The sequence below is a fragment of the Pyrgilauda ruficollis genome, unplaced genomic scaffold (genome assembly GCF_017590135.1).
Source record: "Pyrgilauda ruficollis isolate IOZ18807 unplaced genomic scaffold, ASM1759013v1 scaffold47, whole genome shotgun sequence".
Taxonomy (NCBI): Eukaryota; Metazoa; Chordata; class Aves; order Passeriformes; family Passeridae; genus Pyrgilauda; species Pyrgilauda ruficollis.
In genome coordinates this window covers 4,436,081-4,459,400 of record NW_024526266.1, presented here as the reverse complement: position 1 = coordinate 4,459,400, position 23,320 = coordinate 4,436,081, and the positions used below count along the sequence as shown (strand labels likewise).

General features: G+C 51.9%; 3 protein-coding genes across 11 annotated transcripts in view; all 3 read right to left on the bottom strand.

Moving 5' to 3' along the window:
* The window catches only part of PRRC2C (proline rich coiled-coil 2C), a 68,928-nt gene extending 68,734 nt beyond the window's left edge, over nt 1–194 (bottom strand). For all 9 annotated transcript variants that reach the window (XM_041479092.1, XM_041479096.1, XM_041479095.1 and 6 more), the window contains exon 1: nt 71–194. The gene's annotated coding sequence lies outside the window, so the exon portion shown is untranslated. The remainder of the gene's footprint in view (nt 1–70) is intronic.
* Nucleotides 195–1,198: 1,004 nt separating this feature from the next.
* LOC121359841 (dimethylaniline monooxygenase [N-oxide-forming] 4-like) lies at nt 1,199–8,113 on the bottom strand. Its single transcript, XM_041479102.1, has 9 exons — nt 8,090–8,113; nt 6,780–6,949; nt 5,692–5,880; nt 5,221–5,383; nt 4,717–4,862; nt 3,748–3,947; nt 3,217–3,569; nt 2,941–3,010; nt 1,199–1,575 (listed from the first exon to the last, which is right to left on the bottom strand). Exons 2-9 carry the CDS (start codon nt 6,909–6,911, stop codon nt 1,203–1,205), a joined length of 1,626 nt encoding a protein of 541 aa, XP_041335036.1. The 5' UTR covers nt 6,912–6,949; nt 8,090–8,113; the 3' UTR covers nt 1,199–1,202.
* Nucleotides 8,114–8,674: 561 nt separating this feature from the next.
* FMO1 (flavin containing dimethylaniline monoxygenase 1) lies at nt 8,675–16,429 on the bottom strand. Its single transcript, XM_041479110.1, has 9 exons — nt 16,311–16,429; nt 14,819–14,983; nt 13,976–14,164; nt 13,289–13,451; nt 12,792–12,934; nt 12,284–12,483; nt 11,451–11,806; nt 10,798–10,870; nt 8,675–9,658 (listed from the first exon to the last, which is right to left on the bottom strand). Exons 2-9 carry the CDS (start codon nt 14,942–14,944, stop codon nt 9,316–9,318), a joined length of 1,593 nt encoding a protein of 530 aa, XP_041335044.1. The 5' UTR covers nt 14,945–14,983; nt 16,311–16,429; the 3' UTR covers nt 8,675–9,315.
* Nucleotides 16,430–23,320: the final 6,891 nt, after the last annotated feature.

Genomic DNA, 23,320 nt, shown 5'->3' with positions numbered 1-23,320 from the left:
CCTGCCGGCGCCGTGCCGCCACGCGAGCCCGCGCTCCGCCGCGGTGAAGCGGAGGAGCCCCGCCGCTTACCGGGCGCGCAGGACGGCGCTCGGCTGCCCGCGGGTCCCGGTACCGGCGGGGCCGCTGCCTCTCCCGGCGCCGCCGCCTCGGCCGCTTGCACACAGGGGCCAAGATGGCGGGCGGCCAAGCCGGGCGCCAACGACGTCTGACGTCACCGCGCACAGCGCGAGCCGCCGGCCCCGCCCCCGCGCCGCCGGTCACGTGACAGCGCCGTGCCGCAGTCGCGCGGGCTCCGGGGGACAGGTGCTCCCCCTGGCGGCGCGGGGCGGAGGGCGGGGCCGCGCGGACCCGGCCCCGTCCCGGTCCTGTTCTGGTCCTGTCCCGGTTCTATCCCGGTTCTATCCCGGTTCCCATCCCGGCTCTATCCCGGTCCTGTCCCAGTTCTATCCCGGTTCCCATACCGGCTCTATCCCGGTCCTGTCCCGGCCCCATCCCCATTCTATCCTGGTTCCCATCCCGGTCCTATCCCAGCCCTATCCCAGTTCTATCCTGGTCCTATCCCAGTTCCCATCCCAGTCCTATCCCTGTTCCCATCCCAGGAATTCAGGGTTCCCTGTAATCCTAAGACTGCTTGGGCAATGTCAGGGATGCCTGCTTGCTTGGATTTGTCGCTGTATGTATCATTAATCATTATATAGCAATATATTAACATATATAATCTTTCTCATACACCTTATCTGTTGACATTTCTATCCATACAATGGATAGATTATACATATACAAGGGCAAGAGTCTCCCCTCTGCCGCAGCTCGGGATCCTCCTCACACACCCTGATAATAAACCATTAATAAAACCTTCAGCAAAGAGCAGATCTGTGAGGTTTATTTGTGGCTCCCTCCTTCCTGTCCCAAAAGTCACCAGACACAGAAGTAGCTCTCGACAGTTCATGTTTCACAAAATCTCAAGGAGGTGTGGGTCTTGCCCAGATTTCAGGGAGCAGGGCGAGGAAGGCTGGCCTCATGCTCAGCAGTTCAGAATGGTTCAGGGTGAACTCTCTGTGTCACCCTTGGTGGAACACCAGCAGGAGGTGGCTGGACACACTCAGCCCCAGGCTGGTGCCAGCTCCAGCCCTCTGGCAGCACCTGGCACAGCTTTGCACCATCCCTACATCATCTGGCACCGCATCTCTCCCGGTTCCTTCTACAGCCGGGGCCCTGCCCGGGGGCTCCAGCATTTGAAGAGCCAAGCTGCGGTGAGCGCTGCTGGCAGAGCCAGGAGGCACATCCAGCCCCAGCCCGAGGAGCCGCTGGAGCTGTCCCGCAGCAGCCGCGTCCTCAGGGGCTTCAGGGAGCGCTGCCACTGGGTGAGGACGGCAGCCCTGGCCCCGCTCCAGCTGCCCCGGCCCACCAGCCGGTACTGGTACGGGGAGCAGGGCCCAAAAAAGACGGCCAGGCCCAGCCGGGGGTCTGTCAGCAGCAGCCTCAACACGCTGGGCTTGACGCCAGCGCACGCAGCGATTTTGTCCACGTAGCTGATGAAACTCATCTTCAGGTTCTCCCTCTCAGACGGATTCCTTCAGTGAGAAGGAAGAAATAAAAGTCAGGTGGCATCATCCTGTCTCAGTTCCCAGCTGCACGGGCAGCAAAGGCCTCGGCTCAGACATCAGGTGAGCCCCAGGCTCTGGGGCAGAGCTCTCTTAGCCCCAAACAAAGCCAAAGACACTGAAAGAGCCTCTGTGGGGCTGGTGCCAGCAGTTCCCCGGGGCAGGGGATAAGCAGAAGCTTGTTTTGTCTCTGCTGCATAGTTGTGGCTTCAAAATCAGCTCTACCTTAACAGTAGCATCATTGTAATGCCACAAGTAGCCTGCTATGTCCTTCCCTGAGGTTCAGGGGTGTGGCTTTGGCTGATTTCAAGAAGTAGAGATGTAGAATTTCAGAGATAAGGATGCCAAGGAGACTGGGAAAATCTGGGAAATGCAGAAAGCTTCCCATGCTGGGAGGCACCTCCAGGATTTTTTTTGCTTGAAACCTTATCTCCCTCATAGGAGGGAGGACGTGCTGATCTGCTTGAGGAAAGTTTGAGACAGCCTCAAGTTTTTTCCCCTTGCACCTCAGGCTTCCATATTTCTGTGTAAACAGAAATTTCCATATTTCTATGTAACAGAAATGTCCATATTTCTGTGTAACAGCACCGTGGCGCAGTCATTGCGGCTCATGGTCATAACCCCCGTGGCTCTGTTTTGTCCCAGCTTTTCCGCAGTGTCCCATAAGCCAGCCCTGCCCCGCTGGCAGACCCAACCCAGAGGTCCCCTCCTTGCTCTATCATCATCCATTCCACATCCTTGTGGACACATCTCCACCTCCTGTAAAATCCCAGTGCCTAGGAGGCAGGCTGTCAGCTCCCGCACACACAGTGGCCTGGTGGGACACTCACCTTGACCTGCCAAAAAGTGACACAAACCATCCCCCACCCACAGTGGCTGGCTCCACAGGGGTTCTGGATGGAATCTGGATGGAACCCAGCTCTCCCCACTGCCCGGATTTGGGAGGGAGAAGCCACGAGATGGCACCCTCAGTCTGGAGGAAACCAAACCTTCATCTTGATGTGCTGGGAACAAGGACATGGCTCGGAGGCCTGGCAGAGGGGATTCTTCAGAGAACGGGAGAGAAAGGGAGGGAGGAAAGGAGATGGGAAGAGAGGGAAGGGGAGCTGCAGGCCCTGCTCTTGTCTTAAACTGCTCCAGAGAGCTTATGGTGTCTTGCTTCATAAAGGAGCCACGGGAGCATTTTCCCAGCTCACTGCGGGTGGTAAGGTAATAAATGCAGAGTTGGGTGTGCTGAGCAGGTCCCTCCCACGTCTGCCATCGAGTCCCCCCCTTCCCTGAGTTTATCCTGGCACACAGAACCCATCTCATCCTGACTGCAGGAGCCTCACACACCTTTTAACTGGTGGCTTCCTCTTCAAAACCTCAGCCATCATCCTGCTGGGAGGAGGCAGCTTGTTCCAGCCTGACAACAGAGAAACCAGCAAGCTCCAGCAGCACCTTAAGAGGACATGTTCAGCCCCTTCCCACAGTCCCAGCAGCTTTCCTGAGGTGTGGGATGCAGCTAGTGGACAGAGGCTACCCATGGAGCTGAAATATGCCCTAAGCTCTGTGGGCAGCAGGTCAGGCTGCCCCAAACCTCCCACCCAGAAGATCTCTCCCATCTCCTACCTGCAAAGACCCCTGTCACCCAGCGAGCCTGCATTTCTGACCCCACCATGATGGAGCCCGTCAGCTGGATCAGGCCAATGATGGCCAGCGTGGGCTTTTCCAGCTGGGGAGGGAAGATGCAGTTGTAGAGGGAACGGTTGTCGTCGATGGCGCTGCGAAGAGACTCCTCGAGGAAAGGGAAGGAAAAGTTGTAGCCCGTGGCAAAGAGCACCACGTCAATGTTTTCTTCGGTTGTCCCATCTTCAAAAACAGCAGAGCTTTCAGTGAACTCCTTCACGTTTGGCTTCAGCACCACAGTCCCAGAGAGGAGGCAGAATGGCAGCTCTTCATTGATAATCATCTTAAATTTGGAGCTTGCAGTGGGGAAAAGAGAGCAGCGGTGTTAGTATCTGGGAGGGACCTAAAATGACTTTTTTTATGGTCAGAACTCCAGTGGTTTGCTATTCCACAAGTATCCCCCAAAACTGAGAATTCAGCATTTCATATTATGAAGACTCCCTGAGCACCCAACAAAACAATCAGAAAAAACACCTCTTGCTGGAAGCCAAGCCATAGTTTGTGTGGTTGAACCATGAATTGAACTTCCGAAACTTGATTCTCCTTGTGAGGGCTGATGGGAGAAGCCAGTCCAGGAGGGAGTTGAAGCGGGTGGTGCTGACCATGTCCAAGGGGAAGCCGTGGTGTGAGACCCGGCTGATGACCCACGTGTGGCTCCTGGTGCTGAGGAACACCTGGGGGGGAAGGCAGGGCTCAACCTCCTGCCCAGGCATCTCCTTGGTTTTGCCCTGAGTGGCAAATCCCATCTCCTGCACTTGAACCGACACAGAGTTAACCCAAGGGAAGGAGAGGACTTCCAGATGAACCAAACAGCTTGGGTGGCTTTGATAAAGTTCCCACAGCTGCTCAGTTGCCAGTCCTCCAGCGGCCCAAACTCTCCAGGAGCTGCAAAGCTTCTTCAAATGCCCTCAGTGAGAAGTGGAATTTATTGAGGAACCTGGGGACAAAGCTCCCTAGGGTACCTTGAGCTGATGCCTCAGGTTTTTACTTTTATATTTTTCAGATTCTGTGCTGCTTTAGTGTGTAAGTCTAGGCTTCCTATTATGGGATGGTGAGCTCTCTGCACAGAGGAGGGAGACAAAACAATTCCTTCTCCAGCTGGGGACCAAGGACAAATAATCCAAATCTCAGGCCCAAGAGCATAAACAACATGGACTGAAGAGAGAAAAACAAGGATGGGACTTCATGGGCTAAAGCTGGAATTGGACAATTAACTCCAATATGCAAATGGAGCAGAACTGATAAAAGTAAGAGACTTCATGACTGGTTGTGCATTTTATGGCCATTTTGGGTTGTGCTGGCCAAGGTGGATCTATTGACTCTTCTTAATAAATCTCTATTTTATTCTTTAGCTCTGTCTAGTCTCTGTTCTAGGTCAGCCCTCACAAGGCATCAGAGCCACTGGCTCTCAGAGGCCCTGTCTGGACCACCATGGAGCTGTACCTTGGCAGCCACATGGCTCAGCTCCACGGAGAGGTCACCGCCGGTGTTGCCGATGCCAACCACCAGGACACGCTTCCCTTGGAAAGCCTGCATGTCTCTGTACTCCCAGCTGTGCAGGCACTGGCCTTTGAAGCGACTTTCAATGCCTAGGCAGAGAGCAGGGAGCATCTCCTACTGCCAGATACATTTACTCACCCCAGCCTTATGCCCAGATCCTCTGCAGCCCCCAACTCTCCCTGCTCCCACCTCTGCGTGCAGCTGAGAAGCCCATGGAGGTCCTCTGTACTTCCTCAGCTCAGTCTTTGCAAATACTAAGAGAAAGCCTGGCTGCACCTTTACAAGGTGTTTTTCCCATTCCCTGCAATGCCCCCCACCATTTCCATGGGGTCAGGGTGCTGCCTGCTCCAGTGTGGAGGCTTCATGGAGCAGGCAGGCTCGCAGAGCAAAATCCAACCAGGGGACCCATGGGTGCTGGGGGAATCCCAATGCTGGGACAGGCCTTACCTGGGAAAGAAGCCAATGGCAAGTAGGGCTCCTGGTAGTGGCCAGTGCAAACCATGACAGCATCGAAGACATGGGACTCACGGACACCATGGGTCTCGGTGACCACCTCCCACTGGCCTGAGGCGCTGAAATCCGGGCACTTCCTCACACTGAGAACTGTTGTCTTGTACAGAAGCCCAACAGAACAGCAGTCAGGGACCATGGAGATGTGCCTGTGAAAGGCTGGGGCTGCTGGGAGCAGGCTGGCTCCCTTCCACTTCTGGAGCTGTTAAACCCCACCCTGCATTTCCCCTGGTGATGGCACTGGGGACAAGCCCGTGTTAAACCAGCCTTAGTTAAAACCTGGGGCCTAAAGGCTGTGTTCAGGACTCAAAAGGCACGTGGTCCTTGCAGGCTGGCACCCGGCCTTGTCCCATCCCACCTCCAATCTGCAGCTAGCCATGGCCCTTCTCCCCGTGGGTCCCTGCTCACCTGGAGGCGTACGTGCCGCAGGAGGTCGAAGTGCCGGGCGTACATCCTGAGGTATTCCAGGACCAGGCTGTGGGGCAGGTAGTTGGGAAAATCCTCGGGGAAGGGGAAGTCGCTGAAGCAGGACATCTCCTTGGAGGTGTTGGTGATGACTGAGCGGTACACAGTGATCCTCCTGTTGTCTGTGGAGTCCTGTGTGAAGCCAGTGCTGATGTTTCCAGGTGTGCAGGGGAAGACTTTCTCCCCATCAAGTATATGAGTATTTTTCTTCCTCACATTTTGGTACAAGGAATAAGCCAGGACTAGCACCTGGAGACAAGCATTACTGCTCCCTCTATTGGATTAAGCTCTTTTCTGACCCAGAGATGGGGCAACTGAGAGGTGTTTAAAATCTTTTATTCCATTTTCAGTCTCATGTGAAGGGTGAGACAATACAGATGTATTCACACCATCACAATCAGAAGCCAACTAATTCTTAATTAGAATACACTATAAGTGTTTCTTGGCCTATCAGTTTTTGCCACCCCATGCTGTAAATGCCTTAAAGCCAATCATCTAAAATTACCCTTCGTGGGTCCTACTACAGTGCATCTTTCACAGTTCTATTTCTCCAAAGTATCTGTATCTAGTCTTATTTGCAAGGCCATCCTTTGAAACTTTTCTCTAGTTCCATCTCTCTCCCAATGTCCTATTCCATGGCATTTCTAAGCCAGCATTTCTTATCTCAAGGTTTGCATACAGATGCACACTGTGTGAGCCTTCTGCCAGGCTTTGAGAATTCTCTACAAATCCATTTCCCATATTTCCCCCTCTCTCTTGAACGAAACAAACTTCTTTGATGGCATTGTTTATCATTTGCCGTGTACAGCGAAGTACACAAGGCACAATCACTAACATTGTCACTACAACAATCAATGCACGTAAACTTATTTTGCAAAACTCCATCCAATTCCCACACCCTCCATTTCCATCTCCAACTTGGAGTTGGGAGGAGCCATCCTTGAGGGCGTGGCCACCCTTTCCTCTTTGCTGCAGTCCAAGAGCATCCAAGGAAGGGGACAAACCCGGGGACAAACGCAGAGGGCACTGACCGTGTAGCGCCAGACGCCGCCGATGTCCTCGCTGCTCTCGAAGCAGGTGGGCTCCAGCCCCTCATCCAGGCAGCACTTGACAGAGGCCAAGCCCCCAGCCCCAGCCCCGATCACGGCCACGCGCCGGACCATGCTGGCCTGCAGCAGGTGACAGGCTGGTGTGACAGCAGCTGGAAACACAACAGCCCAGGGATCAGCAGAAACGCCAGCTCCTTCTTCCCAACCCCGGCAAAACACCCCTGGTCTTCTCCAGCTGCAGGTGTCCGTGAAGGAAAACTGTCCTGGGAGAAAGCCACTGCTGGTGCAAGTACCGTGCACAGATCCTGCTCATTTCCCTTCCTGCTGTGCCAAACCCACTCTGAGGGTCCAGGAATCTCCCTCCTCCATGGGGGGAAAAGGAGGCACTTTTAAACCTTGCTGTTCTGCTGCTTCAATTTATTCTCTTTTCCAGCCTAAACCAAGGCATGCAAAGAAGTTGCAGCTATCTTCTTCTGCCTGATCATCCTGAAACCTTTGGGAGAAGCAACTCCAGCTAAGTTGGCTAGTTTTCACGCTTTCCTTTTTAACTTCCCATTAAAGAGCAATCTCTTGAAAACAAAAAGGGTTTAAAAAGAGGGAAAAAAGCAAAGCAATGCCTGACTGAGCAGGAGCGCGGCACAGCCATTCAGAAGCTAGACAGCTCTGTGAAGGCAAGGCTGGGATTACAGGATATACAAAAGGTAAGAAACCCGGGAAACGCTGGGTATAAATGGGAGGAACTCAAAACCGGGGTGTGTAAACTGAGCTGCACCGAGCTTGACTGGAAAGCAAAGAAACTAGGAAAAAATGAGCCCACGTGAACTTTGATTAGATAAGAAATACTGCTACTGCAGGGTCTGCAGAAAGAGTAATTTCTAACTTTTTCTATCTGTTTTGTGTCAAAAAGTAAGTTAACATAAATAAAAACTGGAGGAAACTGAAGAAAGCCAGGGAAGAAATGAGGGAGGTGCAAAACAACTCCTTTGGCATTCACAAGCCTGGCCTGAGCCACTCCTTGATATGCCGGAACAGGGCAGGACATGCCCACAGCCACCTGCCTCGTTTCTGGAGCCTTCTTTGGCTTCAGGAAAGGGCAGGCAAGCTCAGGGTGCTCAAGCCACCCCACTTTTCCAGCGCTGCCTGCAGATGGTTTTACTCCAGAGGGTCCCTGCAACACCCCTCTCCCCACACCAGCAGCAAGGCAAAGCTAGCAGTGAATGCCAAAACCCTGGAGAGCTGTCTGCCCACTTTTAAACCCTGCCCAACCAACCCAAGAGAACTGAGGAGCAAACCTTGCCGGACAGCGCTGTGCCTTCGCCGCTCTGCCCTCCGAATTTCCCTTGAGTTTCTCTGGCTGTGGATTGGAAGGGAAGGCTGAAGTCCAGGCAGCTCGCCACAGCTCTTGCACCACTGACCTTTACACCTGCATTCCCCCGCCCTGTGGGCTTAAACGCACTGGAAGAAAGTTCTCAACCTGCCTGTGGCAGTGCCAGGTGAAAATTCAGAGATAATCCCAAAGGGAACACGCTTGCAAGGACTCCCACGCTGTAACTTGTCACTGCTCCAGCCCAGGCAGCAGCGTGGGGCTGTCCTGATCCTTTTGTGGTACCTCTGCTGGGCTCATGTTCTCTTGGCATCCCCAGGAGATCAGCAGAACACGCTCCCTTGGCCAGCAGACGGCGTGGATGTGGGACATGGAGCACCTCCCATGTGCAGCTTCATTTTGGGGAGTCAGGGAGAGCCCTGAGAGCCCCAGCCTCGTGAGTTGCTCACAGCAATTGGCAGCACAGCCCTGGCTCAGACACGGGCTCTCCCCCCCAGCTCTTCCCATGCACACAAGGAAAGGACAGGGAGGCATCTGCAGCATGCTCCTGCCACAGTCACTGAGATTTTATTCATTTAAAGTCTCTCCATGCACAAAACAAAGCCTTAGGATTGTTCAGTGGTGGGGCACGCAGGGAAGCAAAGGCAGGTGTGCTCAGCCCCACAGGCTCATGTGTGACAAACCACCACAACTGGAAAGATGCACCCATTCAACCCCAACTGGGGTTTTGGGGTTGCAGTGTTTAGGTTTGGAGAAGGGGACAGCCTGACCTGTGTACACAGCCCAGATAATTCCTGTGATAGATAATCACAGGAATATTTTCCCAGATAATTTTTGCTGCTGTGACACACCGCCACTTTTGCTGGTCTTGTCCTCTCTGCATCCTGTCTCGTGTGATCCAGGCACAATCATGGCACCAATCCCTGCTCTGTTCCTGGCAGCAGGCAGGGGAGCAGAGGGGCAACAGACACTTGGGCAAGGCTGCCATCCGTGGCTGATGAGGCCTGCAAAGCTGGGCTTGGGGTTGAGCTGGAGCAGAGGGAGGTTCATGCTGCAGGTTGCAGATTAAAGCTTGTTGCCATCTACTGAAATCCTTTTCCCCAGTCCCGTGGCACACTGGCCTGAGATAAAATCCCTCAGGACAAAAAAAACCCAACCCAAACAAACAATAAACAAACAAACACGCTCTGAAAGCTATAGGAAACCAAAAATCACAGCAGCCAGGAGCAGAAGGAATCCCACCACGGTCAGGAGAGACAGGAAAGAGCTGGAGGAGGCAGCAGGGACTCTTGTTCTTGTGGGCTTCAGGACACGGTCCCACTGGGTGAGGATGGCCTGCCGTGCCCCCTCCCAGCGCCCAGGACCCCCCAGCCGGTACTGGTAGGGGGAGCAGGGGCCGAAGAAGATGGTGAGGGCCAGCCAAGGGTCTGTGCAGAGCAGCCCCAGCACGCTGGGCTTGGCACCAATGAAGGAGGCCAGTGTGTCCAGGTAGACCAGCCACTCGGTTTTGAGGACTTCGTCAAAGGTCAGACCAAACCTGAATAAACCAGAGAAGAGAAAGAGGCAGGAGGAAGATTGGTATCAGCAGGGCTTAGAGGAACTGGGGTGGAGATCCTCTGCATCCTTGGAGTTATTGCATCTGGAATACAGCTGGGTTCTCTAGGGAAGGACTGGATGTAGGTGCAGTGGGAACCTGTGACACAAATCCTGGCCACCACACAGCTCCTGTAAAGTGATGCTGGCTCGAGTCAACCTTTCTCTTCCTCACTCACAAGTTGCACACGTTCCTCCCCTTCCCCTTGGTGAATCTTTGTTAGCAGACTTTGGCAAACCAGTTTGGGGTCTTTTTCAAAGCAAGCAAACAAAAAACCCCTCAAACCCAAATCCCTTTGTTTTTTGCAGAAAAGTCATGTGCAGCATGAGAAAGGTGGCACCCTTTAGTATCCCTCATGTTCATTTCCACCAAATATTGCAAGAATACACAGTGACTTGGAGAATTGCTTCCAGTTCACCTTCTCTGCAGAATTCACAGCTTATGTCCCACCTTCAGAGGTCTGCAGAAGTCCACATCCACTTAGCCTTGTATGGTATTCTGTGCAATTCTGTACTTCACTCTCCTATAGCTTTTCTCCTATAGCTATTTAAGTGAACCATGGATTTATCTATCACCCAGTTTCCTGGGACTGGCTCATTCATTCCCTAATCCTTTTTAGCCTTTTGCCTGCCTGTGAACCACACTCCAGTGTGCTCAGACACCTGCTCACAGTGAGTCAGGTCTCCATGCTGTGAGGTGAGACAATCTGTGTGTACACCTCCCTGGTTGTGGGTTGGCTTTTTTCCCCCCCAGCTGAATTACTTTGCATTTATTACCATTAATTTCTCTGCCATTTTATCTCTCAGTCCCTGGAGATCTTGGCGTTCTTCCCCAACTCCCAAGCAAGTTTTAGCCTTGAGTACCCTGAATTAATTTCTTCCTGTCACCAACAGGCAAAATATCAGTGTAAAATCAAAGTTTACATTGGCTCTTTGCAAGTGAGTAAAGGGGAAGCTGGATCCAGGAATTCTCTCCTCTCTTCTGCCATGTGTGCAGGGAACAGGCACAGAGTGAGAGCCCCAAAAACTCCAGAGGTTTTTCAATCCTCAAAAAAACCTTTGGGGCTCTGGGGAACGACTTACCATTGGATTTGGTTTTTCTTCCTCTCATTTACTTCCTTCTCCATGACAGCCTGGGGAGGCAACTGACACAAGCCTGGAAGAGAGAGGAGAGTGCCCTGCCGAGTTTAACTCCTGGGGGGGAAGTGTGAACTCATTCAGTGATGCAAAATGTGGGCATCCCTTCCCTGGGAGGGCAGGAAACTCTCATTGCTGGCAGTTTATTTGGCAGTGCTGCAGTCCTGCCCAAAACCAGCCCTCCAGTATTCCAAATTCACCCACACCTCCTCCTGCTCTTACAGATGTGTGCTGTCAGGGCACAGGCAGGTGATGTGGGGTCAGATGGGCTGTGCAAGCCCCAGAGAGGATCATCCCAAAAAGAAACCCCACAGCTTCTCATCTCTGTGGAGTAGTCCTGACCTAGCCCTCCACGAGGTTATTCCTACTATTTTTATTAAAGTCCCTAAACAAAACACCAGTAGGTTTCTTTCCTCATTCATGTTGCTGTAGCTTAGCTGAAATGAAATAACTTGGGAAGTCTGAGCCTTGGAAATGCTCCCTTGTCTGCTCTGAACTTCTTAGCTCTGGGATCTCCCTGGCTGGAGGGATAAACCGTGTCCAGTTTTGTCTGAGCTGCATTTTGGGGGGATAAGGAGGGCTCACATTTGCTCCCCTACCTTTGAAGACACGGCTCACCCAGCGTGCCTGCATCTCTGCCACGGGCATGATGGCTCCAAGGGGCTTAATCAGCCCAAGGACAGCCAGGGTGGGCTTCTGCAGGTGGGCTGGGAACACATATTTGTAGAGGGATGCGTGCTTGTTTTCCACCCTGATGATGGATTCTTCCAGGAAGGGGAAGGAGATGTTGTAGCCCGTGCAGAAGACAACAATATCGATGGGCTCCTCCTCAGGGCAGTTGTGGAAAAGGACTGAGTTGTCCTTGAACTCCTTCACACCCGGCTTGATGGTGATCCTGCCTGTCAGGATGTAGCTTGGGAGGTCATCGTTCAGCACGGGCTCCCGCACCAGCCAGCTGTGGAGAGCCAGGGGCTCTGAGAGTGGGGCACCACAAACAAGCCTTGCTGGTCCCCTGCTCCTCCTCCCACCAGCTCACACCTCCCAGTGTCATTTTTTCTGAGCAAACAGCCTTGCCTCCCACCTCCAAGCAACGACACGTGTCACCAATGTCACCCTGTCCCACAGCATCAGTGATTCATGGACATCTCCTGCTGCTTTATTCTCTTCACTCAGTTACTCTTCAAACCATCTCTTTCCAAAACTGATCCATGCTTTAAGCCTTCCTTCTCCTCTTTACCTGGAGACCCTCACAAGGAGATCTCCTCTGGGCCTTCCTGGGCTTTTCCAGCATGCCCAATCTTTTACCACTTAAGGGAGCTACAGCTTATTTTCTCCTCCCCACTGGAGATCACCCAGTCTGGGCATTGGTTGATGCTGGTTGCTGAACATCTTCCCCTGCCCATGCCATGGGATGGGGACCACCAAGAAGTACCTGTTCTCTGGCTGAAGGCCATAGTTTTCATGGTTGAACCACCGGTTCGCCTTATAATTAATCAACCACCATGAAAGGGGTCCGGGGAGGTTGGTTTTGATCAGGGTCATAAGGCGAGTGTTTAAAATCATATCCCATGGGTAGCCGTGCTCAAACACACGGCTGAGCAGCCAGGCTCCTCGAGTGGTGCTAATGGTCACCTGGAAGAGAAGAACCAATGGTTCAGGTGATGAATTTGCTGCTTTTTAAAGAAACTCAGAGGGGCACGGCGCAGACAGCCGTGAGATGGAAAAGCAGCAACAGCATCTTTAATTTCTCCTGGCTGCTGGTGATGGAGGTGAAACAGGAGACAAGAAGAAAACCAGCTTGCTTTCAAGGTAGCTTTTTGACCAAAAAATTCAGGCTCAGAAAGACTGTTTGTACACCACGTCCCTGTGATGACAGCACACTGAGCTGCTGTCCCCAGTGTCCCCCTCCCCACACCCCTGGGGTGGCAGGGTGGTGGCACCTTTGCAGCGACACGACTGGCCTCCACTGCGATGTCCACTCCTGAGTTGCCCATGCCCACCACGAGGACACGCTTGCCCTGGAACACGTCAGGATGCTTGTACTGCCGGCTGTGGAAGTACTGCCCTCGAAACCTCTCGATGCCTCAGGGGAAAAAGAAACAGAGCTTTGAAGCACTCCAGCATTTGTGGAGTTTGTTGGGAGAACTGGTGTAAAAAAGCAATCCAGATGGCAAAGCAAGGAAGCGCAATCTTTGGCCACCAGGGTCTCTGGGAGGTCCAGCCCTCCATCCCAGGCACACAGAATTAATTGATGCTTCCTCTCCAAAATGGGGTCTCAGAGACAAAGCTGCTGAAGCACGGGAAAGTATTGCTGTTGATGCCAGCAGGTTTGGAAAGCACAAGCAAGAAAAGAAAGGGAGGATTTTCCCCGAATAACCCCTAAATCTTCCCTCCCCAGCCCCTGAAGCAGGTATCCACAGGCAGCCCTGTACCATACCAGGAAAACACTGCAGGGGGAGGGATGGCTCCGAGAAATTGCCGTTGCAAACCATAACAGCATCAAAGACCTCTGATGTCTGCTTCCCCCCTGCCTCTGTGACCACATTCCACTGGCCCGTGGTGGCAAAGTCGGGGTGCTTACGGATGCGGACAACAGTGGTCTGAAACGTGGGAGTGAAGCAAAGTCACTGTCACCATCATATTTTCCAGAAAAATCCCTTTGCCAGGATTTTTTTCTCCTGGGAAGATGAGAAGCCTCAGAGAAAAAGGAAAACAGTATTATCTCATTTGCTTCTCTTGTGTTTTGTGGCTTTGGAATGTGTTTGGAGATTGTTTACCAACAGGTGATTGTTTGGTTGGTATCATGCAAATTGTTTTGACTTAATAACCAATCAGGGTCAGGCTGTGTCGGGACTCTGGAGAGGAGTCACAGGTTTTCATTATCATTCTCTGTAGCCTTCTGTCTGTATCCTTTCTCTATTCTTTAGTATAGTTTAGTATAGCATTCCTAATATAATATAATATAATATAATATAATATAATATAATAATAATAAATTAGTCTTATATGAACACGGAGTCAGATTCATTCCTTCCTCCTCTGACGGGGGACCCTGAAAATACAAGTCACCAGGGGCACCCAGCGTGGGTGTGGAGCAGGGCAGTGCAGGGCACCCATCACTCACCCCAAACCTGATGTGCTCCCGCAGGCTGAAGTGCTCGGTGTAGCGCCGGAGGTAGTCCAGGAGCAGGGCGTTGGGCAGGAACACTGGGAAGTGCTCAGGGAAGGGGAAGTCAGAGAAGGCAGACATCTCCTTGGAGGTGTTGCTGATGACTGACGGATAAAGGCTTGGCCGGCCGGCCTCAATGTGCTCCTGCCACAGCACCCCTGGTGCATCAGCCCTGTGCCCGGGCTGGGGACTGTCCCCCCGCTGCCCTGGCCCCAGGGGTGCAGCTCAGCACCCAGCAAGCCTCCACAGCCCTCCCACCCACTCGAGCCACCCCCTAACCCTGCAAAGCTGCAGCTGTTGAGGGGAGGTGTGGATGGGCTTAGCAGCTGGTCTGCAGGCCAAACAACTGAGCTAACAGAAGAAGAAATGGATAAAATATGAGTTTATCCACAGCAAGGAAGAAAGCAAGGCTGTTAGCATGGAAACCAATAAAATAGACACAAAAGGGGTATTTACAGTTAGAGGATATGTGCCTTAGTGAGCAGCCTATGTGCCTTAATAATTTGTTGCAAACTCTTACCAAATAATTACTGACATTAATTGCTTTGTACCAATAAAATACAATATACAAATATTGTACAAAAATACAAAAAACAATACAAATATTGCTTTGTCCAATGAATATAGCTAGCTGGTTTGATGTAACTAATGACTTGAGATCCTGCTTTGTCAGGGGTGTAAAACATAAGAACAACTTATAACGAAGAAGAAGCCGTTGCTGTCACCGCACAAGTGTGTGTGTGTGTGGTGTGTCCCCATGTCCGAGTGGCAGGGAGGAGGACAGGCCCCCTGGCTCACCGTGTAGCGCCAGAGCCCCCCGATGTCCTGGCTCTGCTCGAAGCAGGTGGGCTCCAGCCCCTCGTCCAGGCAGCACTTGGTGGCTGCCAGCCCGCTGACCCCCGCGCCCACCACGGCCACTCTCATCCCTGCGGGCTCTGCTGGGCTCCCAGGCTGAGAACAGGGCTGCAAGAAACCCCACGATGATCATCACTCTCAGGGGGCATGCCCTCCATAGGGAATTTCTCTATGTGCTACCCCCAAATGGCATTCCATTTCCCAGCATTCTGGGCTCTTCGTTCACAAGTTAGATTCAATGTCTTAATTAATGATTTTCTCTTTTTTCCCCCTTTGTTTTAAAAATCTCTCCACTTTTCCAGTGTGCTCCCTGGGCTGCTTTCAAACCCCTGCAGCTGCCCTGGAAACTGGCTTTGAAAGAATGTAGTTGAGCCACAATTCCCTGCCAGTTTTTATTTACAAGCTGGGTTTAAACTATCCTGCCTTATCAGACCAGCAAATATTTGTATTTTATCTTTGGATATCTGCCCCTGCCTCTCTCAGAAGAAAAAAAAAATGCACTGGAACTATTCAGTTTGTGCCTCTCTGGCAGGGTCCTGTCCCTGGTGGCTGGCTTTGACATGGCCACTGGGGCTGACAGAGGGGCTGCAGGTGTGGCACCCCTTGGGACTGAGGATGATTTTGTGTCTCTTGCAGGGCTTGAAAGGCAACAGCCTCTGAGTTGACACCCAGCCCTACAAAACTCCCAGTGAGGACGATAGATCCTAATCCTTGGTAGTGCCAGGCAATAAAACAAGGGATGAAGGCCAGGCCCCATGACTTGGGCTGGACAATTCCAGAGCCAGGACCCCCACCCAGGTGCCCTGGGGGTGCTGCTGCAGTCTGAGTTTAACCCCAGGGCTGGAGGGAGCGCCCTGCTCAAGTGAGTGATTAATTCAGCATGGCAGGATGTCACTAGGGGTTGTACCAGTCCCTCTGGCCTGAGAAGGGCTTTCAGCTCCCACCAGACACAGGGGATGGTGTAATCATCAGGGGAGAAAAAAAAAAAAAAGTCTTCAGTAAAAAAATGGGGTTGGACACAGGATTTTCTAAAACCCACCAAATTCTCCAGAACTATTTCAGCTTTCGGTCATAGAGCAACACCTAATGAATACTCTGCTTTCCCAGGCTGCAATACAACCTGGACTTTTTCCTTTGTAAATCAAGAAAGCAGCAGCATGAGCTGCTCACTGTTAGCTGGTCTGGGGGAGGCTCTTTTTTTTGGTTTTTTTTTTTCTTTTGCATGGTGGGAACTAACTTATATCACAAACACCTCCCACCTACATTTTGCTATTTGATTCCCTTGAGGAGAGGCTATAAATAACACCCAAGAAATACCAATTCTGCCACCCTGCCACACTTTCCACACTAACCCTGCAAGCAGCCAAACTCAGAAGAGCCCAGGTGTGGCACAGGGAGGGAAGGAAAGGCTTCTCAGCCTTCTGGGAACACTTACCTCCAGCCCCAGCCAGCTGTGCTCTGTGTCACCTCCGCTGTGGGAAGGGAGGGTCCCTCTCGCTCGGGATTTATAGGCGAGACGTGGAGCTGGGCAGGGGCAGGGAGGGCAGGCAGCCACCCCACTGCCAGAGCAGTTGCACAACTCGCTGTGGGAGGAGTGGCTGCAGTGTCCTGCTGTCCCTGGACAGCCCAGCTGTGGGTCCCTGAAGGGGTGGCAGGGAGTGGAGAGCTCCAGCTGTGCCAGGGGCACCCGTGGCTCAGGGGGCAGCTCCAGCCGTGGGGTGTTTTCACTCGCCCCGTGGCTACTTGCCAAAAAGGGGCTGAAGCTGCAGACAAACAGCAGGGGTTTGTCAGGGCTTTGCACCCAAGGAGCCTTTAGGACAGAGCTGGCTTGGTGGTCACTGCTCATCGGGCACATCAGCCACACCAACAGTGCCAGAGCTGGGCAGGAGGCTGGCACCTGAGAGAGCAGCAAATGGCCACAAAACCCGTGCACCAAGGTCCCAGGCACACAGAAAGGGCAACTGTTAGCTGAAACATCACTGCAGGGCATAGAGCCCATCCAGGTATCTCCCAGGAGCAAATGATCATGGAAATGATAAGGGTGGCTTTGGATATTCAGATATTCAATATATTTAGGGGTGACTGGTGAGAAAGTATGAAATCCCTGCAAATGAATCCAGCTGGGCATGGAGAATGTAGAAGCCATGGAGAGACAGTTGATGGAGGACTGGGTCTTTGGAAAAACCAGTGTTTAGAAAAAGACAATGGTATTTGTGCCGTGGGGGGACAGTAAAACTCACAGAGTGAGTGCAGGGGACACAGTCAGAGCTGCCAGCCCCACTAAGGCCTCACCTTGTCACTGACAAAGACACTGCCAGGGCAATGGCCCCAGATTTGGTGCCAGCTCTTTTACCAGTTCGAATAAAACAAGGAGTCCACAAGGGAGGAGGAGAAAAACCCATCCAATGGCTGCAGAACAGAGGGTGGTAAATAAAGTATCCAACAGAGGTGTCTGCTCTGGCCTGTATTTTGATTTGCAGAGGCTGAAGGGATGTGTTTACCAAAAACTGGACCCTTCCCTGGGTGCACAGGACCTTGCTCCTGCAAAAATGCTCACCAGCACTCAGCAGAAAAGAGTCAGGAATCCACTAAGACAAATATTATGTTCTTTATCTGCTTCTGCTTTTTTTTTAGCACCCCAGCAGGCCTTCAAGTGACTTGCACTTAGAGGGATACCGTGGCAGCATTCCAGAAGTGGTGTTAGTGCTTTTAGGAGGGCAGTTCAGGGAAGCTTTCTAAAAGAACAAGTTGTTTTTGGCAAAGATGAGCTGCTGGTACAGAAATGGGACCTGCTGCTGCCACTAAGGCTGGCCCTGGTTCTGGTGAGGAACCCAGTTCAGAGATGCAGAGCTAGATGCAGTGAGTGATACCATGTGAGTATGGGGTAGAAATACCTCCGAAGCCTCAGTGATCTGCCTTAGGGCTGTGGTGTTCCCCTCTACAAGCAGCCCAGGCCAGGTGTGCAGAACAAAGTATTAGAGGAGATGGAGATGAGATAGCAGGGAGGCAATTACTGGAATTGTGCACACACATGCAAAGCCCTTGTCAGAAAACACAGAGAAATTCTTGCTCCTTTACTCACCTCTGCTGGGCATGGCAGCCCTGGCACAGCTCAGGAGGAGCCAGGAGCAGCGAATATCCAGCAGTGGCTGAGGATGAGAACCAGGAATGGGATCCTCAAGTGCCTGTCCACTGGTAAGCCCCTTGTCCCCTTGAGAAGCAAAGCTCTCCAGCACTGTGGCACAAGCCTGGCCTCTGTAATAGCCTTTTTTATCCTCCAAGCAGGAGGAAGGAGAAACTAAATATATCCATTCAGTCTGAATCAGATGGGAAACTCACCTTCTCTGCAAAACTCTGGCACCAGTTTTACAATTTCTGTTTAAAATGACACTTCAGGCCAAGCAGGGGCAAATCTCTGCACAAGCAAGTCTCAGCACAGCCCACTTTGCTGTTTTCTAGGTTTGTTTCAGCATGTGCCATCCTGAAGGGGGAAAAGAAAAAGGAAAACAAAAGTGGAGTTTCTTGTTAAGCCGGTCTCAGAGCAGGAGACCCAGCACCAGGCAGCTGCTCAGGACCTGGTGGGATGTGAACTTTGGGTGAAAATCAGTGAAGCACTTCATTGTCCCCTCTCCAGTGCTCTCACTGCCTGCCCTACAGTCCAGAGGCTTTAATTGACATCACTGCCCCAAGGGTGGCTGCTGCCTCCCCTGCTTCCTGCACAGCTGCAGCACAAGGCCATCCACAAAGTGAGTGAAGAAGCTGCTGGGGGAAAAATGTATTTCCCCCCACATTTCTTGGAGCCTGGATTTTGATCTTTAAAAAAAAACCAAAAAAACTTTTCCTTCACTTCCAAGGCCAAAAGGCATTTTCCTGCTCAAAACCAAGGAAAACCCCTCCCCAAGCAGCTGTTGACCAGTTTACCATTCCCAGCACAGAGGATAATTCCAGTGACAAACACTGGCAGGGCACTTCTGTTTCTGCTTAAACTGAGCTGGTTATGTCCAATATCTTGAAATACTTCCCAAAACCTCTCAAAAGATACCACTTTTAAGGAGATCCAAAACATGTACTGGAGCAGACATGGGCTGTACAGTGACTTTGGGAGAGGGGTTTACTTGTTAAGCATGGATGCTTCTGAAGCGGTTTACTCCAACATTCTTGGCAAAACTTAACCTGATTTAATAAGTCACCATGTTTTCCAGGCATGTAACCTGTGGAATTTCTCAAGAGAAGGCTGCTGCTGTTATTAAACCTACTGTGTTAATAAATCCTGCAGAGCTGCAGGTTTTAGCTTCTTGGCTTTGGAGTTTTTCAAACGTACATTTTACAACTTCCCAAGCTCGATGGACATTTACACCCTGCCTTTAGCACCACATCCTTGAGCCAGGACTCAGAGTGGATCAACACACAGGTCTCAGATGGATAAACACACAGGTTCCATCCCTGGGAGATGGCCCCAAATGCCACACAGCACTAGGAAGGATCTCAGACCCTCCTCAGCTCTTCTGAGCCACTCCTCAGTGTCAAGAGGTCTGTGCCTGTCATTGCCCAGGCAATAAAGCACAGCTGCTGGAGAGACTGGCAGAGCAAACAGGACTTTTGGTGAAGGTAACTCCTAAGCAAAATAATCCTGAGGAGAAGCTGTCTGGGGAGCACAAGGTTAAGGCAGGCACAGCCTGAGCAGGAGGTGCCTTCTGCCACCAGCTGAAGCCATCCATCAGCCTTTGAGTGCTTTCAAAAGTTCTACTCAGTGCTGAGCCTCAAAAATTCCACTCAGCTGAGCCTTCCCTTAAATATTGACCAAGCTCCCAGGCCAGGCACTCTGAATGCTTCCAATTCCTGCTGCCTCTCCCAGAGTGTCTCCTGTGGCTGGGCATTCATTCCTGCCCCAGCACAGGGACACAGCAGGACCCCTAATTCAGGCAGAGACGTGCCCCTGCACCACCCCAGCCTCCCACCCAGCAGCATTTATTCCCCAAAATGAGGGGTTTTAAGAGGACAAGGCCCCAGCACAGCAGGGCACTGCTCTCAGAGCCCTCAGTGGAGCCAGCACAGGCACTGTGGAGCTGCAGGAGCTCTCCTCACCTTCCACCTCCAATTGCTTCACCAGTCCCCAGGTGGGGAGGGACCTTAGGGATGTCTGACCCGTCTCCTCCAAATGCAGCTCCAGCTGACCAGAACCACCTTGTTTCCTTCACCTGTTTTAAGAACTTCTGGTTTTGGAGACTCCCATACAACTCCAGGCTTTGGAGGGCTTTATTTTTGGGATTGAGTTATCTTTTCTCCCCATATCCAAGCCAGGCTGACATTTGAGGAAAATTGAGAACATTTTGCAGCCTCACCCCTCCCTCAGTTTAAATGAGAACTGATTAATGGGATGGAGGAGCTCTGACTGGCTCATGCCTTGGATTGCTAATTGATCTGAGAAGCTGCTGAGCACCCACAGGTGACCCTGGATTCCTGTGACCACTGAAAATTCCTGGATTCCCCAGCACCACTGAAAATGAACCCCACTGGCTGCTGTTTCCTATTTGTAAGCTGCAGGAGGATTTCTATGAAATGAAAGATTTGTCAGAAAACAACACCCAGGAGTGATGCACAGCGTGAGAGCAGGCCTGCCCCTGGCCCTGGCATGGGGACAGGAAAGGTCATCCCAGGGCAGAGGGAGGGGAATAAAGCTGCAGGAAGAGTTAATCATTTACCTGGATTGACACAGATGTCAAGCAACTGAAACAGGAAAAGGCCATGGACCTCTTGGCTCATCATTTCCCAACTGCAGTTTCCCTCAAAAGAGAAAAAACTGCATTTTGGATGTTCTTCTCTCCTCTCTAAGAAGGAGAAACAAAGGAAAGAAGAACTGCAGGTGTGGGAAGGCAGGGAAAAGAAGAAAAGGTGGTCAAATATCCCCAGAGAGAGACAAAAATAAAATTAAATGCTTCAACCTTTCTAATGGCAGTAGAGGTAGTTCTGCTCAACATCTGCAAACTTCTGATGGAATTTTTGTCACATGCTAGAAGAAAACAAGAAGAGAGGGCTCCCATCATCCAAAAGAGCACAGTTTGGAAAAAGCATGGAAAGTCTCACCTACAAAATCCTGCCACCCTGCAGCCTGGAGCTGCCCCACAGCCGTGGCTGAGGCTGGAGGTGCCTCCTGAGCTGCTCAGAGGGTCACAAGAGGACAGTGGGAATCCTGCTGGGGATGGTGCCTTGGAGTGGCCACCTAGAACAGAGCTAGACAAGATGAAGAGAATAAAAGTGGGTATTTATTGAAGGCAGTCAATAGGCACAGCTTGGGCAGCCAGAAGCCTCTACACCTAAGATGGACAATGGTCACGAGTTTTTCAGACAATTATAAGTTTGGTCCATTTACATATCAGGGGTTAATCCTCCAATTAAAACTTCAGGTAATGAAGCCATATTCCCCCAGTTTGCTCCCCCCATTTCAGTTTTGTTCATACTCTTTGGGGTCTGGAGCTGTAGGGTGTCCTTGAGTTTCAGGCCCAGAGAGATTGTTTTGTCTGACCAAAATGTGAAGACAGCAGCCAACACTCTGTATGGAGTTCAGAGTTATACACTAAAGCAGTACTGGATTTGAAAAATGCAAAAGCTGAAATCCTAAGGCATCAGGGACAAGCTGCATTGGCAGGAGCTACAGGAGGTCAGTGGCACAGTCTGACCCTGGGGCCATGCACAGCTCCTGTGATTGCAGCCCTGTGTGCCCTGGCTGCTGCACCAGGACACTTTATTCCTTCACAGAGGGCAGATGGAGGCCTGGGCTGGCCATTCCCAACCTTCCCACTGGGAGCAGCAGCAAAGCAGAGAGGAAAACCCGTCCAGCTTTGATCCTTGAGCTGCCTGCAGAGGCTGTCTGGGGCAGGAGCTGCAGGGATGCCCAGGGCTGTGCTGCTCATGCCTCAACACCCACAAATGCCTCCCCCCCGAGGAGCATTCCAGCTGAAACAGCTGGGAACAGAAGGACTCCTCACTGTACCCGAAAGGAACAAAGCTCAGCACAGTGCCTTGGCCAGGGAGCTGCAGCTGGGCTCCCAGGGATGATCCAGGCTGGCCCAGCTGGGAGCACTGGGAGCACTGCAGGGGATTCTGTGCCCCACAGACACCCACAGCCCCCGTGGGGCCAGGGATCCTCCTCTGCTCCACTCAGCCCTTTTTGATGTGCAGCTGCATTGTTCCAGCAGCTCTGGAGCCCGAAATGAGGAACGCCCTGGGTGGAGGCTGGGCAGAGCCCTCGGGAGCTGCCAGCAGCACCACCAGCCAAGCCTGCTCTGGGGACAATAAATCTGCAGCTGGAGCAGCACAAAGCCAGGCACAAGAACATTCCCCTGGCCTTGGCTCTGCTCTAATTGCATCCCCAGCCAGCTCTTGTTTTTCTTGAGCACAGCTAAAGGGCCATATTTCATTTGCTTTTCCTCACCCTTCTCCTCCGTTTTTGTTGGGGAGCAAAATCCTTCCAAGAAAGGGCGCAGGACTGCTCCCAATAGGTTTGGGGTTGATGAATGGAGCACCCCAAAGGGAAGCTAATGCCTTGTGATAGGGAAGAAAATGTTACAGGGTCTCTTCATCCTCCTTAAGCTTCCATCTGCCCTGAAGCTGGTTTTTGCCATTCCCTAGGGAGCTGTTCTGACCCTTTCAGTGCAGATAGGAGCTCTGAGGGCATCACTCACAAGGACAAATCAAACAAAAGCCTCTCTGTTGCTGGAATCTCTGTTGCACACAGCAGCTGCAGCAGGATAACACATCTCACTGCATCTATCTCAAAGGCATCTCTCCTCTGAACCCCCTTCCCCTGCACTGCCCCCCAGCCTTGGAGCTTGCTGTCCTGCAGACCTCCAGTCCATTTCCACTCCTTCTCTGGAGTCTGTCCTTAGGCAGATCCTCTCTCTGCCCTCCTTTTTTTTTTTTTTCTTTTTCCTTTTCCCTGCCTATGTGTTGTTTTCTAGAGGCAGGAGCAGCAGCAACTGCTGAGAGCATTGGGTGAAACCTCTCAGGAAGCCACAACCACCCTGTCACAGCATAAGCTGCTTGAGGGTACCTGGCTTGCAGGATTCCACTCCGAATAATCCTTCCCTTGGGCAACCAAAGGTGTTCAGCTGGCTCAGGCTCTGCTCCCAGCCCTACAAATCCCAGCTGGGAGGAGCACAGACCACAAGGACTGTCCTTTGCTGGAGCACAGCTCTGTCCAGCAATCCATAGGCCATGCAGGGGCTGCTTGCAGCTCTCCTGGGGCCAGAGGGGCTGCAGACATGGAGAGGCCATGGGATCTGCTCCCAAATACAGGAAATCCTGCCAAGGGTTACTCTCCTTTCCAAAAAATACATTTGCTCCCCTGGTTGCTTCTCCAACCCATGCCCTGCCAGTGATGCCTTAGGATTTTAGCTTGTATATTTTTCAAATATTTGTAGTCCTACAGTTCTTTAGTTTATAGCT